A 14,225-nucleotide genomic window follows, 5' to 3' on the forward strand; every position below is an offset into this window, starting at 1 on the left:
AAACTCCGCTTCTACAGGAAGCTTTGGGTAGAAACATTCTTTAAAAAGTCGGTTTATTGTATTAGATCTATTGGTCCTGACCTCCCTGGGGGGGTGGCACTGGCTCTGGGGTGAGGACACAGCAATGCCACCGCGTGTGCGTCCGAGCCGGGGAGGGGACGGGGCTGTGCCGGCGCAGCCGCCTGGGGGCCGGGACCTCGTACCAGGATAAAACACGCTGGCATCTCGCCGGCACCGAGTACCTGATGGGGCTTGTGGCTCATTTTTGGAACAGCACTGGTAGCTGTCCCAAGGCGGTAAAGCTAAGCGTGGGGGCAAGCGAGGGGATGAGCCCCACGCCCCCCCAAGACCTATTGCTGTGGAAGGAGGGGGTTCCTGAGTGGGAGGAAGGCTCTGCCACCCTCGCGCCGGGCCGTGCCGGCAGCTCAGCGCCGCAGGGAGGGCGAACGGGGAGCTCAGGAGCCGCTGAGGACGCGGCAGAGGCGGGCATGGACCTGGCCCTGCACGGGCTCGCAGGCCAGCGCCTCCCCGTCCACCGTCATGATGCCCGCGGCCACGCGCGGCTCCAGGCGGAACGCCCGCACCGGGACGTAGGACAGGTGGGGACAGTTCAAGTCCAGGTGGGTCCCCCTGGACATGGCCAGGAAGAGCTTCAGCAGCGTCACGCGGCTGATGCCGGCCTTCATGTAGAAGAGGTGGATGCAGCCGTCGTGCAGCCGGGCCGCCGGTGCCATCAGCAGGTTGGTGCCCAGGTGGGACTGGTAGATGGCGTAGACCAGGACAAACTCCTCCTCGGGCACCACGGTCCAGTGCGGCGGCACGGGCTGGCCCAGCGGCACCAGCAGCGGGTCGGGGGGCGGGGAGCCGGGCGCCTCGGTCCCCGCCGGCTGCGGGATGTGGCCGTTGGTGACGGGCGCGGGGGCGTCCCGGGGGCACGGGGAGCTGCCCTGCTCCGCGGCCATGGGCAGGTAGGACAGGCGGCCCTGGTACACCCTGAGCTTGGCCAGGCACTGCAGGGTGCCCAGGGTGAAGCGGGCGCTGCCCAGCCAGCGGTACTTCTCGCTGTCGATGTCCACGTCCGAGATGAAGCCCCAGCCGAAGCCCAGGAAGGAGAAGAAGCGCTTGCCCGAGGCCGTGCTCAGCGACACCAGGTCCATCTGCGTGTACAGCCCCTTGCACAGGATGAAGGTGCAGTTCGTCAGCAGCTTTTTCTTGGCAACGTGGTCATAGCTGTGAGGGACGGAGAGGGTGAGTTTGGAGCTCAGGAACTCTCCTGCTGCCCCAGCATCCACCTGCAGACCTCACCCTTGTGTCATGGCTGGGACACGTCCCTGCTGGGTGACAGTGTCCCTCAGGAACAGCTGCTGGGAGTAGTTTTGCTGGGGATGGGAGGGATAAACCAGCTCCTGAAAGAGGGAACTGAGCCAGGGCAGTCCTGGTCCCCCACACCTTGGGATTGGCTGTGCCTGGGATGGGTCCTTTGGGTTAAACCTTTACCAGTCTCTCAGCCCGGAGAAAGGGAGTGGGCAGAGCAGGACACACAGGGATTAATCCCTTGTTCCCAGCTGGGGCTCTGCTGCACAAGCATGTGGGGAGTGAGGACCCTGCCAGGCATCCCTGGGCATCCCAGCACCTCTCCCTGGGCTGCAGCCCCACACAGCCTTTCTCTTCCCCTGTCCCTGCACGGGGGCAGTGGGTGCCCACGGGGCTGGGACTCACCCTGCATAGTAGTTGATAGAGGCAGCCAGGGCGTTCCCAGAGCCTCCTGGCAGGATGCACAGCGGCTTCTTCATGGCCTCCCTCCAGTCCGGACGCTCCATCAGCCCGTTCACCACCTGTGGGGATGAAGGAGCCTGTGGTACCCAAGGAACCCAGCGGTCCCTGCCCAGCCTGTGGGGAGCAGAGCCCATGGTGCCCCTGCCCAGAGCAGGACAGAGGTGATGGCTGCTTTGCTCCAAGCTTGGTGCCATCTCTCCTTTGCCATTCCCAGCCTGACTTTGTGACTCAGAGTTTGGCTGTTGCCCCAGGCACCCCAGCTCTGCCAGCCCCGAGGTGCCCCTCACCTCGAACAGCAGCCCGTCCCCAGACACGACCACCAGCGTGTCCCACTGCGACAGGTCCTCGTCTCGCACCTTCTCATGCGCATGGTGGGGTCTTTCTGTTGGGGAGAGTGGAGAGATTTGGAGCATCACCCTCCATCCCTCTGCCCTTCCTGCTGCCACCCCCAGACAGTGACCCCAGCCCCAGATGGTGACCCCAGCCAGAGATGCAGGAGGCAAGGCAGTCACTCCTCGAGTGCTACATCCTGTAGGACCCAGAGCAGCGCTGATGCAGAGTCAGAGGCCCTTGGAGGAACCTGTCCCACATAGCAGGGTCCAGGCAGGATCCCAGGGAAGGTAGAAGGAGGAGGAGGAGGAGGAAGAGTTGCTCATGGACTCACCAGTGACGAAGACAGTGGTGGCAATGTCAGCCTCAGCCAGCATGGGCTGCACCACTGCCTGGAAGTCATCAAGGGCACGGCCAGAGCCGCTCTGTGGGTTCAGCAGCACCAGCGCGTGGCAGGGCCGGGGCAGCACCCCATAGCTGTCACCTGGGGGGGGACAGGGGGCTCAGAGCACTGGGTCATGGCCCTGCCCTGGGAGGGCTTTGCCAGCCAGGGCAGCATTTGCCAAAACCAAAAGGGGAAGGGAAACTGGCCCTCCCCCCATCCTCCCCCCTCCCTGGGGTGCATCCCTACCCAGAGGCAACAGGGGCGAGCAGGGATGGAGGGTCCCTGCTGGGAATGCTGGGGAGGCGGCAGAGACAGGACACAGGGGCCTGCAGGGACTCATCTGAGCTCCCCGGCAATCAGCAGAGATTCACACCCAGGACGGAGCCCTGCAGCACTCCAGCCATACCAGAGTGGGGGGATGAGAACTCCAGGTCCCAATTCCCCGCATCCACCCAGATGGAGCGGGGCCAGGACAGACAGTTGTGCTGGCAGACGAGGCTCCCGCTTCCCCTGCTCCCCACGGGGCTCAGGTTTCGCCTCGGCCGGGCTGTAATTACAAGCCTGGCAGGGGTCCCATCCCTCTGCCTCCCCAGTTGCTTCCAGTCTCTCCTTTTCCAAGCCCAGTGCTCCCTGCGCAGGGGGACAGGGGGAAGCCACTGAGCTGCCCTGTGAGGGAGGCATGGGGAGGAGAAGGGCTGGAACCCCGGGTGATGCTGGGCACCCCAAGCCCTGAAGTGAGGAAGGGCAGCAGCCTCAGGCTCCCCCAGCGCCTCTGCAGATCCCTGCCTCTGCAGTGAGGAATCAATCTGGGGATTGTTGGGGATGTCCTCAGCAGCTCTGTGCCCCCTGAGCTGTGACCTGGGCTGGGGACATGCGGGTGCCCACCCCAGCACATGGGCCCAGCGTGAGGCTGCACCTGCTGACTCAGCAGGAAGAAGTGCTGAGTCAGGACAGCAGAGACTTTTCCCAGCACCATCCTGGGTCAGGAATCCCCCCTCGGCCCCCGTGCACTGGGGTGCCCCCACCTCATCTGCACACGTGCAGCGATTTGAGCTGTTTGAACACACGAGCTGGGGTTCTACAGCTAAAGCCTCCTAGCACCCACACTGGGGATATGCCATGGAGGACACCACACGTGTCACCTCCCCTGGGGACATCCAGCATCACACCATGAGCTCCACAAGCTGCCTGAAGGGAGGTGGGACTGGAGCATCCCATCTCCATGCCTGTCTCAGCCCTGGGAGCACACAGCTCTGATGACTTTATCACCACCAGCATTATTTCCTGGCCCCATGGATCATCCAGCGGTGCTATCACCCTCCAGGACACCTCACCAGCTGCTTGGGACCTGTCACCAAGTCCCCAATAAAGATCTGCCTGTGAGAGTCCCAGGGCTGAGCCTGGCCCTGGGCACTGGCTCCAGGCTGGCCCTGGCTGCTTGCTCCAGGCACTGGCTCCAGGCTGCTTCTCCCCACTGCTGCCCAGGGCCAGTGGCTCCCCCCCACCACCCTCCCCAGCCCCTTATCAGTGGGCTCCAGACACAAAGGGACCAGCTGCCCTCGGGGAAAGCAGTGAAGCACCCAGAGCAGAGGCCACTCCAGTTTGGGTCAGGGATAACAAAAAGCAGCCCAGGGCTGGGCTGACCCTGCTCCGAGCCCTGCAGAGCTCCCCTGATCCCCCAGGCACTAAATCCCCTGCAAGCAAACACAGACAAGCACCCACACAGGGTTTGAACCCAAGCCCAGCTTACTCTCTGGGGGGCTTTTCTATCTCTTTCCTCCCTAAAGCCCTGGATATTGAAAAGCAAAAGCCAAAGGCACTTCAAAAGCCTAAATGCGGTTTTTAACCCTGCAGTGTTAATCAAGCACGTCGTTTCTCACGCACACACAGAGCTGCAGCTGAGTCTTGCCCAAAAATCCTGCCCGGACCTGTGGGTGCTGCCCTGTGGCCTCCTCTGGGCAGCAGGGAAAGGCTGGGACCCCGAGGATCAGCTCCTTGGCTGGAGGGAGAAAACAAGCCCTGCTCAGGGCACAGAGGGATGCCACGACTCCAAGGGACAGATTGCTGGTACCAGGCTGTAAGTAGTGACAGGAGTGATCCCAGTGTGGGACTGGTGACACCAGCAGCACCAGGCTCAGCCCTGTGGTGGAACTGGAAGGTGCTGGATCAGAGTTGGAGCCCAGCAATGGTGATGCACGGGGAGACAGATTCCAGCAGCATCCTGACCCATCCAACTCTTCCTGTTGCACAACACCGGCCAGTCCCTGGCATCCCAGCAAGCTTCCACTTCCCAGCACAGTGTGGTCGCTGTCAGCCTCAAATGCTGAGTAAGCAGAATCTGAGTCAGCAGGAGGAAGGGGCTCCAGCTGCTGCCACAAACTCTGCTCCACTCCCTCTGCCCACATCCTCCCATGTGATGTGTCCTGGCTGTGCTCAGGCTGGGACAACACTGCCACAGCTCCGCTGTCTGCAGCCCAAGCCGCTCCACTGCATCCCTGCATCCTTCTGGGATTCTCTGGGCACAAGCATGTCAGGTGGAGAAAGGCTGGGGCTGAGCCTCCTGGGGCTGGATTTCTCTGTCGGGACACAAGCCTGGGGGCAGTTTGATCCCTCCTGGATAGCTGCAGTTTGGGGCACGCTGCAGGCAAACCCAACTTTGGGGTTATCAGCTGCTGAGGAACTTTCTGTTTATCCCTTGAGGTGAAACCAGGAGGGGGAATCATCCCTTCATCCCTGCTGCAGCACTCCGCAGGGCTTTTATCCCAGAGGATGCTGGGGCTGCGACAGCACCAGGATGGGATCGCTGGTGGCTCTCCAGGTCCCCTCCCCACGGGGACAGGGTGACAGGACTCTCTGCACGGACTCACCCGCAGCTTCCCAGCACAGCCTTATCAGTCCCGCACAGGCCTCCCTGCCGGCACGTGCGAGCGCTGGGTGTGGACGAGGGGCATTTTTAGCTCTGTCCAAAACCGAGGGAGGAGGATTGCAAATCCTGATGGCCTTCAGCGAGGAAAGCGACTGCAAAATTCTGCACTGCCTTCTCCCATCCTCCTTCCCCCCGCTGCCCCCAGGGCCCTGTGTGCAATGAGCTGCTCCTGCCCCAGCACCCTCGCACCGCCTGCTCACAGGGCAAGGGTTGGAAAGCGTCTGGAGGCTTCCAGCTGCAGAGTTCAGGCTGGAAATAGAGCTGGGGAACTGGTTCTGCCCTCGCCCCATTCCACTGGATTTTTTTGTAATTCTTTAGGAAGAGAGACAGAAAGTTGTTTTGTAGCTGCAGGTCATGTAAAAAAAAAGAGCTGCATTTTAAAATCCAAGCAAGGAAAAGCTGGGCTAAATGTGATTTGACAGGATCCCTCTAACCGCATGCCTCTTAATTTCCAAGTCTGATCAGAGCGACTGGACAGCCAAATAAATGAAGTAGTGCACATAATTGAATCTCTGCTCAGATGCTCAACTATCTGCCAGCACGCCCTGCCCTGCCTGCGGGAGCTGGGGGATGCGGCCCCTGAGCAGGACCCCCCCCCCTTCCAGACACTAACAGCTCCCGAGGGGAGCTGGATCAGAAACACAGAGCCCGCCAGACTGCCCTGAGACCCCGCTGGACCGCGGGGGTCCTGGGGGGATCTGCCTGTCCCCAGATCCCAAGTGATGGATGGGACCTGCTGGGGCCAGTGCCTGGCTCCCGTCCTGGCTGCGTCAGCAATGATTACTTTTTTTCCTTGGATCATGCTGCCCTTTGGAGCTTTGGAGTTATCGAACGGGAGCAATGGGGATAGGGGGGGTGCAAAGGGCCCCCATAGTGTGACCACGTCCCTGCTGCCCTTTCAAATTAAGGATGAAAGGAGACAGAAACAAGCAACCCCTGTCCGGGGCTGCGAGCGGGGATGTGCCTGTCCCCCCAGCCTCGGGGAACGTGGGGGGAGTGTCCGAGTGACCCCACGGTGTCGCGGGTCACCCCCGGTCCGCGTCCCCCCCGCGCCCCCGGAACGCGACACGGGCACGGCGGTCCCGCGTGGGGCCGGGCCGCGGACCCGAGCCGGCCGGGGGAGCTGCCCCCGCGGGGCGCTCGGCACTCACCGTCCTGCGCGGGCACGGCGGGCACGGCGAGCTCGCGGATGCGGCGGCTCCAGGCCTGGGCGATGCGCAGGTTGCCCTCGGCGTCGGCAGCCCGGGAGACGCGGAAGGTGCGCTCCAGGCGCTGGCGGGCGGGCGGCCCCCAGCGCGGCCCCCGCAGCGGGTAGCACACCAGCGAGAAGCAGGCGGCGGCCGCGGCCGCGGGGAAGGCGGCCGAGCCCACGCAGTCGGCCAGGCGGAGCGCGGCGTCGGGACCGGCCGAGCCGCCCGGGCAGCCGCCGGCACGCCGCACCTGCAGCTCCCGGGCCGTCAGCGACAGCGAGCAGGCGGCGGCGCCGGGGGCCGGCCCCGCGCCGAAGATGCCTTGAAGCAGCACCGGGCCCCCGCCGGGCTCCGGGGGAGCGCGGCGGCCGGCGGCCATCGGCGGAGCGGGCGCGGAGCGGAGCGGGAGGCACCGGGGAGCGCCGCCCGCCGCCGCTCGCTGCTGACGCCCGGCGATGGCAGGCGGGGCGGCCCCATTCATAAAAATTTAACCCACCCACCCCCCTAGGCCACCTCTTCCCTCGCTGAGGGGGGCCCTGTCCGGGGCTGGTCCGGTGCCCCCCACACCCCCAGCCAGCTGCCTCAGTTTCCCCAAGCGCCGCCCCGTGCTCCGGGCAGTGCTGCGCGGGGGAACCGGCTCTGCAGACGGGCGGGGGCTAAGGGACGCCGTGGGTTTGCCGCGGGTGGTTCTGTGCTGCTGGGGTGGGTGTCAAAGAACAGACCCACGGTCACGCCGGGAGGGGGGGAGGCAGAGCACCCGGCAGCCACCCCCGCCCCAGTTCCTGCACATCATTCCCAGCAGGGCACGCATGGGCACTGGCGGGTGTCCCCGGAGCCCCCACGTTGGACTGAACTGCGTTTTAATACCATTTCTGCAAGAAGAGCGTTTTAATACCATTTCTGCATCTCTCCAAGCACGAAAGGAGTGAGGCGGGTGCCTGGAGAAATGGAGGCACGGCGAGGGGTGAGGACAGCGGGCAGACGGCGGGGCAGGAGGATGGAGTGGGACGATGTCCTACCCATTACTGGTGGCTCGCCATCAGGCATCCACGGGGGTTCGAGGTTGCCGTGGGTGTGAAGCCCCGTGGAGGGAGGGGGGCTGTGCTGTGAACCCCACCCTGAGGCACAGAGCTCTGGGGACAGAGCCCAGGGGACTTGTTTGGAGGGTGCCAGCAAGGCTGCGGGTTGCTTTGTGTTCATGGCAGCTGGCAAAAATCATTAACAGCAGTTTTTGCTGGCAACAGGACTGACCTCACCCTCCCAAGGGACTGCTGGGCTCCAAGGGGTCTGGCCCAGCCCAATAAGGATTTTTTTTTCCGACCAATTCCCCATAGATGTAACTCTGTCCTGACCTTGAGTTTGCACCTCAGGGAGGCATCACTCCTCACACTTAGGGTAGTTTAATTAGCAGTGAGCCCTCTGTTCCTGCTAAAACCTTCTGGAGCTGGCCAGGAAACTGCAGGGAGGGCAGGGAATGACCAACTGGGCAGATAACATGGTTGAGTCTTGTTTTCCCAGAGCAGACCTAAGAGGATAGCCGAGATGCTGTGATTTGGAGCATTGTGCTTTCCAGAAAGACTTCCCTGGGCGCTGTGGGCACAAGGGGTGCTCAGAGGGGCAAAACCTGCTGCCAGCCCAGATGCTTTTGGCTTGGGAACTGCAGCACTCCCAGCTGATTCTGGGTGAGATTCGGGCTCAGCTGCTTCCCTGGCCGCTGCCATGACACAGTCCAGCGTTTGTAAACAGCTCCGAGGTTCCTCAGCAAGGTGTCATGGGAGGAAATAGCTGGATGCCGGGGAGTGCAGCGTCCTGACCTGCCCCTCACCCTTCTCGGTGACTAACCCGCTCCCAATTTCCGCTCAGGAAGGCATGAGTCGCGTTGGGAGGATGTGAGAGCAGCTGTCCCATTGCTCCTGGCAGGTGCCATGGGACGATGAGGCTGCTTTGGGCTCTGTCCTCACCACGCTACATCCGTCCAAGGCCCTGTGCCCCTGTGCCACAGGGATCCCCCTTTGTCCTGCCAGCCTGTGCTTTAAATAGGAGTGGAATTCCTGTCCAGTCTCTGCTGGCCATGCTTGTGCTATGGACAAAGGGGCTGAGAGTGGCTTCACGGCAAGGTGTCAGGGCTGGAGATGGGTGCAGGAAGGGTTGGGGAAGGGCTGTGCATGGTGGGGATGCCAATGGCTGGGGACTGCAGCCAGGTTTGTCTCAGATGGGGAATGGGACTGGCACAGGCTCAGCCTCTGTGATGGCAGGGGAGACACAGATGGGGCTTTTCCATCTCAGTTCTGGTCTGTGGGGACTTTCCAGAAGGCTGAGCTGATGACCACCCTTGGATGCCCACTCCATGCCGTGACCAGCACGGTGGCCACCAGCAGCCCCAGGCGGGTCCCTTTGCTCTCGGCAGCCACAGGCTGATTCACGCTGGTCCCACACGGACACCACTTGTTTGCCTCCAGATGTGATGTCTTACATGGAAGTGGGATCACTTCCTTACCCATGCTGATAACCAGCCATTTGGGGCTATCTTAATTACAAGAGCCCTTAACGAGGCCCCTCGACCCCAAGGGCAGCCCAAAGGGTGCTCAGCAGCTCCCAGGCTGTGGGCAGGCGACTGCCAGTCGGGTTTGTCCTGATCGGCTCCATTCCTGCCCGCGTGGCGCTGCTCAGGCCGAGTGTGGGAGGGAAGTGCTGGGATGGGATGTGGGCATGTGGCATGGAGCTGGCGTGATGGGGAACAGCCCGAGGAGAATCCCCCCACTTCCCTCCTCACTGCAAAGGGACTCGGCCATGGAGCAGAGCGTCCAGTCCAGCCATGACCACCAATTCTCTTCAAGAGCAAATATCCCTCCATCTCCTGTCCCAGGAGGAGCCCTGGAGTATCCCACACTCCGCAGACATCATGTGGTGAAGAAGGTTTGTACATTTGAAGCACCGTGCCCTGGGTTTGCTGGGTAAGGTGATGTGTGCCCTGAGTGTGGGGAAACTGAGACAGAAACAGCAGACAAGGTTTGTCTTGAGTTGTGCAAGAAGCCAAGGGTTAAATTCATCAACAACCTCCCTCAGCTCCCTCTGGTCCCGGGCTTCTCCTGCTCCTGCCCCCAACTGCTGGAGGAGTTGATCTGCACTGGGAGTTACCCTGGGGGAAGAAAAGCACAGAGCCTGGGGGGTTCCCATGCCTTGCATAACCCTTAGTGCCTGTGGGGGCTGCAGCAGAGACCTGGGGCTCTCTGTGCCAGGGCAGGCCCGGATTTCGGGGTCCCACTGCCACATCACAGCCCCGGAGGAGGCATGCAGAGGACGTGCCTCTGCTGTGAGATGAACTGCAGCATTTCCCTTCGAGGCACAGAGCTCTTCCACATCCCTGCCCGCTCTGCCGCGCCCGCCAGGAGCCACCCGGGGACGGGAACGGGAGGGGATGCACTCCTCCCGAATCCATCTCGTTTAGCATCGTTCCCACTGCTGAAGGTACATGTCTCAAGGTGGAGCCAGAAATAGCGCGGCTGGCGCTGCAGCGGGGCTGGCAGGCCTGCAGGCTTGGCAGGGGGACAGGCACCGACTGCAGCAGTGGGAACTTTCCAGGCAGCTCCTGCGGGAGCGGCCGGTGCACAGATGGAGCCATTTCCATGCAGACCCAGCTCTGGGACTGAGGATCAGCCCCACTCAGCCGTGGGGTTGGGGCTGACACGGAGTCCAGCACAGAGCAGGACAGAGCTAACAGAGATATCTCCTGAAGGAGAGTGACTGGGATCGCATCCCACCTGAGCTGGGACACAGGTCTGGGCTCTGCCACTGATTTGCTGCAGAACTCAGGAATGTGGCTGCACCTTCTACCTGCCCCCATTACCCAGGAGTGGCAGGTTTTCCCCAAAATCCATCTTCCGTCACCCTCTAAGGAGCTCAGGTTTTTTGGGGCAGCTCCTAAATCACAGCCAGGCTCTGCAACTTATTGGGGGCTGCTCCCCTACACTGACTCTCCACTGAGCTCTCCACAGCAGCCGGCACAGACCAGGACCACAGGGCTCAACGGGAGGCCCTAAACAATGCCGACGAGCTGAGCTCATTCCTCCCAGCTGATAATTTGCTTAAAAATATTTCTGAGCTCAGGCCTCCTCAGGGAAAACACTCCCAAACGCCAGGCAGAAAGCTGCTGAGTCTGGAGGAGCCACACACCCACCACTTGCCGGGCGAGACGTCCCCCCGATGACAAGTCCTGGCGTCAGAGGGACTGAGGCCAAAGGCTGCCGTTTGATCTCCCCCTTCGCTGGGGGAAGCCGAATTTCAGCCCGTCCAGGGGTTTTACCACTTCCCGGTAGCGGTTTCCTGCGATGATGCGAGCGCAGGAATTTTTGGGAGGTGAGTCAGAGGCTGCAATGAGAACCACCTGGCTGGGGCTAGGCTGGGAGGCTCGATCCCGATCCAGGGGTGGGTGATCCCTGCTGCGATGCTTGTTGCCGGCGGGCAGCATTCCTAGAGCGGAATTACTCGCGGGGGACACAACATCCCATCACAGACCCCATTTCTGGCCTGGAAGAAGAAAGGGATTTGCTGCCTCAGTTCCCACGGCTCCTCCTTCCTTGCCGGGCTGGGATCGGTACGCTCCGGCCACTCCACCCGGGCTCCAGGGAGAAACTTGGGTAAGAATAAAGAGCAAAACCTCGTCCAGCTCTGCAGGAAGCCGCCTGGAATGGCTGTCCCGCCCCAGCACCGAGTTGTTCCAAGAACAGAACTGCCCCAAAGCAGCACCGAAGCTTAGTTTTCCTTAGGGAGCAGCGCAGGAGTTGGCGGAGCTGAGAAACTGCCCTCCCTGGTTTCTGAAATTCAATACATAAAATGAGTTCCTGCTAAAGGAACCTCCCAGGTTTTGCCTGCTGGGTATTAAAGCTCCATGACCCCGTTCCCACTCTCTCTCCAGCATTACTCAAACCCCTCTGCGTAGAGAATAAGTGCGTCCAGAGAGTGAGACTGAGCCGGGATAAGCCTTTGGAAAGGAGCTAAACCTGCTCAAAGCCGGCACTGTTCCCTGACCCGCCCTCCTAATCCTGCCTGGTTGATAATGGAATAATAAAGGACTGCACAGCCTTGCTCTCTGCTGCTCTGTGGGGGAGGTTCCTGCTGCCTCGGTACATGCCAGGAGCTGGGATATTAATGACTCCCTAAGTAAACAGAATTGCTCCGTTCTTTTTCTTTGCGTGGCTGTAAAACCAAGCATGACCTTCAGCCCGCAGAGAAATCAGAGTCGCTCCCCTTTCCAGGAGAAAGGCTGGCTGTGGCAGTGATAACACCATGATCTCTGCCTGCCACCTTTGCCAGGGCTGATCCCAACCCTGCAGCTTCAACAGCGATCCCAGTGGGACTCACAGGGCCACCCCTGCGAAGCTTTGGCATCTCCACGTGAGGATGAAGCCGGTGATTCACTGGGGGAGAATCTCAGGAGCACAGAACGGGGGGTTTTGGCACACCCAGCCCCTCCAAGGCGTGCACACCTTGTCTGCCGTGCTGGGGGCTGCCATGTAGTAGAACCTACAAATCTGTTGCATCTCAGACTCAGCAGCTGGGAAGAGGGCAGGGAAGTGACAATGCCGATGAGATCCACTCCCTGTGGCTGGAATGGCTCTGAGCACCTCACAGGACAGCAGGAATGGTGACAGGAGAAGGGCGCTGGGGGATCCGGAGGGCAAAGCAGAGGCTGAGGGCACTCAGGCCAGAGCATCATCCCTGAGCAAGGAGCCAGCTGGGAAGGGGATAAAAAGTCCTTCCTTCTCCACGTGCCTGATCCCAGGCAGGGAAGGGCTTCAGAGAAGAGCAACTGGGAAGAGAAGGTCTCTGGGAGGGACTTGGCGGGACGCTGAGTGCTCTGCAGAGGGATGTGCCATGGCTCCTGCAGTGGCAAGATTCCCTTCCAACCCTTTCAGCATGCGCCCCCTGCTAGGGTGTCCCTGCAGCAAGACTTCTCTGGCTCCCTGGCGGATGAAGGAGGGACCCTGGGAAGCAGAAAGCTTCCTACATCACAAAAAGTCTGGCCCATCATATTTTTTGAAGGACAAAGGCAGCAACCTGTGAGAAGTGACCGCCTGTACCATGGGTGCTGGGACTGCTCTCAGCCTGGAGCTGGGGTGCCCAGGAGGGGTGTCTGGGCTCTCTGGCTGATGGATGTTGTGGATTCATCCCAGGATGATTCCAGCCTGAAGGGCTGATCAGAATCCCACGCCTGGCTGTGCTGCCTCCTCAGAGTGAACTCGGGCAGCTGATGCTGTCAGCTCTTGCCTCGCCTTGGGGAAATCAGCTGGAATGTGGGAGTCAAGCTGGACTAGCCCCTGCTCTGACAAGGCACAAATTTAGGACCTGCAGGAGGCACAGCCAGAGGGAGATGTGGGGCTGGAACTGCAGGGACAGGTAAGGTGTCACCAGGTGAGGTGGAAGGAGGACAGAACTGTTCCTCCCAGTCCTTGGGCAGTGCTGGCATGCAGAGGGGACGTGGACAATTCTGTCTCGTTTGCACTGAGGATGTCTGAGAGACAATCTTTAATGAAGTGTCAGTGTGAGGGGGCTGATGGCAGTGCTGCAGCTCCCAGCTGAGGCTGTGACAGGGACTCACTGCTGGAGGCACCATGGCTGTCACGCACTGGAGCAGCTGGAAAGCCACTGGGTCATGGAGGGGAACCTCGTCCTTGTCCTGAACGAAGCCCACCAGGCCTCCTCCTTCTCCCTCACCCCCAGCTGGGAGGACACAGGCCAAGGGACGATGGTGTTGCACAGCAGCTTAGAGAACTGCCAGGAAAAGCCTCTCCCTCCAGGGTGAACCAAGTGATGTGGGGCGATGTTGGTGATTAAATTAATGCAGTTTGCCTTCACTGCAATAGTTTCTGTCATATCCCCTCATTTCTGCTGCACTGTGGGGTGCTCTGATCCATCCTGACCACAGGGGATAGATCCTGACAGTGTTGTCACCTCCTGTCATCCTCCTATCCGCCAAGGCTCAGATGAATATTGTACATATATTAAAAATTTTAAACAAAATGTAAATACCTGTATATATAATATATATTTGTTCAGCCAAGTTTCACCTCCTCCTTGTATATATCGAGATACATATATTCCATACATATATCTAATATATATATATAATTACTATACACATTTATATAATATATACACATATATATTACATATTTATATATTATATGTTAATATATATTTTATATATATAACATACATATTATAGAGATATAATACGCATATTATATGTGATACATACATGTTATATACTACAAGTACATACTATATGTATATGCTCTATGCTTAATATTTTATATATGCTATGTATTTTACCTATGAAAGTGTAGGTTATTTATGTAATAATATATACATTAATAGATTTAATCCATAGGTGTTATAGATGTTGTATATAAGCACACAGTGCATGGAAGGGTCAGCCCAGCGCTCTGCCAGAGGGGCTGAGCTGACCGCTCCTGTTTAACTAAGCCAGTGAGTGCCTGTAGCCGTGAGGATTCCAGAGCGGACAGCGCAGCGCCGGGCACGGCGCATTCCCTCAGGAAAAGGGCGCGGATCCTCCCGCCGCCCCCGCCACACAGCGCCGCCGCCGCGCTTCCGTTTC

At 60.0% G+C, this 14,225-nt stretch overlaps 1 protein-coding gene across 1 annotated transcript; it reads right to left on the minus strand.

Moving 5' to 3' along the window:
• Positions 1 to 22: 22 nt before the first annotated feature.
• SPHK1 (sphingosine kinase 1) lies at positions 23 to 7,103 on the minus strand. The gene is made up of 5 exons (XM_021541646.4): positions 6,569 to 7,103; positions 2,441 to 2,590; positions 2,064 to 2,158; positions 1,720 to 1,835; positions 23 to 1,230 (listed from the first exon to the last, which is right to left on the minus strand). The coding sequence occupies exons 1-5, from the start codon at positions 7,086 to 7,088 to the stop codon at positions 456 to 458; spliced, it is 1,656 nt and encodes a 551-aa protein (XP_021397321.4). The 5' UTR covers positions 7,089 to 7,103; the 3' UTR covers positions 23 to 455.
• Between the last annotated feature and the right edge of the window lie 7,122 nt (positions 7,104 to 14,225).

This window comes from Lonchura striata, chromosome 18, assembly GCF_050655825.1.
Source record: "Lonchura striata isolate lonStrDom1 chromosome 18, ASM5065582v1, whole genome shotgun sequence".
In the NCBI taxonomy this organism is placed as follows: Eukaryota; Metazoa; Chordata; class Aves; order Passeriformes; family Estrildidae; genus Lonchura; species Lonchura striata.

Bases quoted from the DNA above. Each gene is read 5' to 3' on its own strand.
- SPHK1 (XM_021541646.4), bottom strand. From the start codon at position 7,088: ATGAATGGGGCCGCCCCGCCTGCCATCGCCGGGCGTCAGCAGCGAGCG. The intron at 2,591-6,568 runs GTGAGTGCCGAG...GTCCCCCCCCAG, and splicing joins CGCCGTGCCCGCGCAGGACG to GTGACAGCTATGGGGTGCTG. The intron at 1,836-2,063 runs GTGAGGGGCACC...TCATCCCCACAG, and splicing joins GGGACGGGCTGCTGTTCGAG to GTGGTGAACGGGCTGATGGA.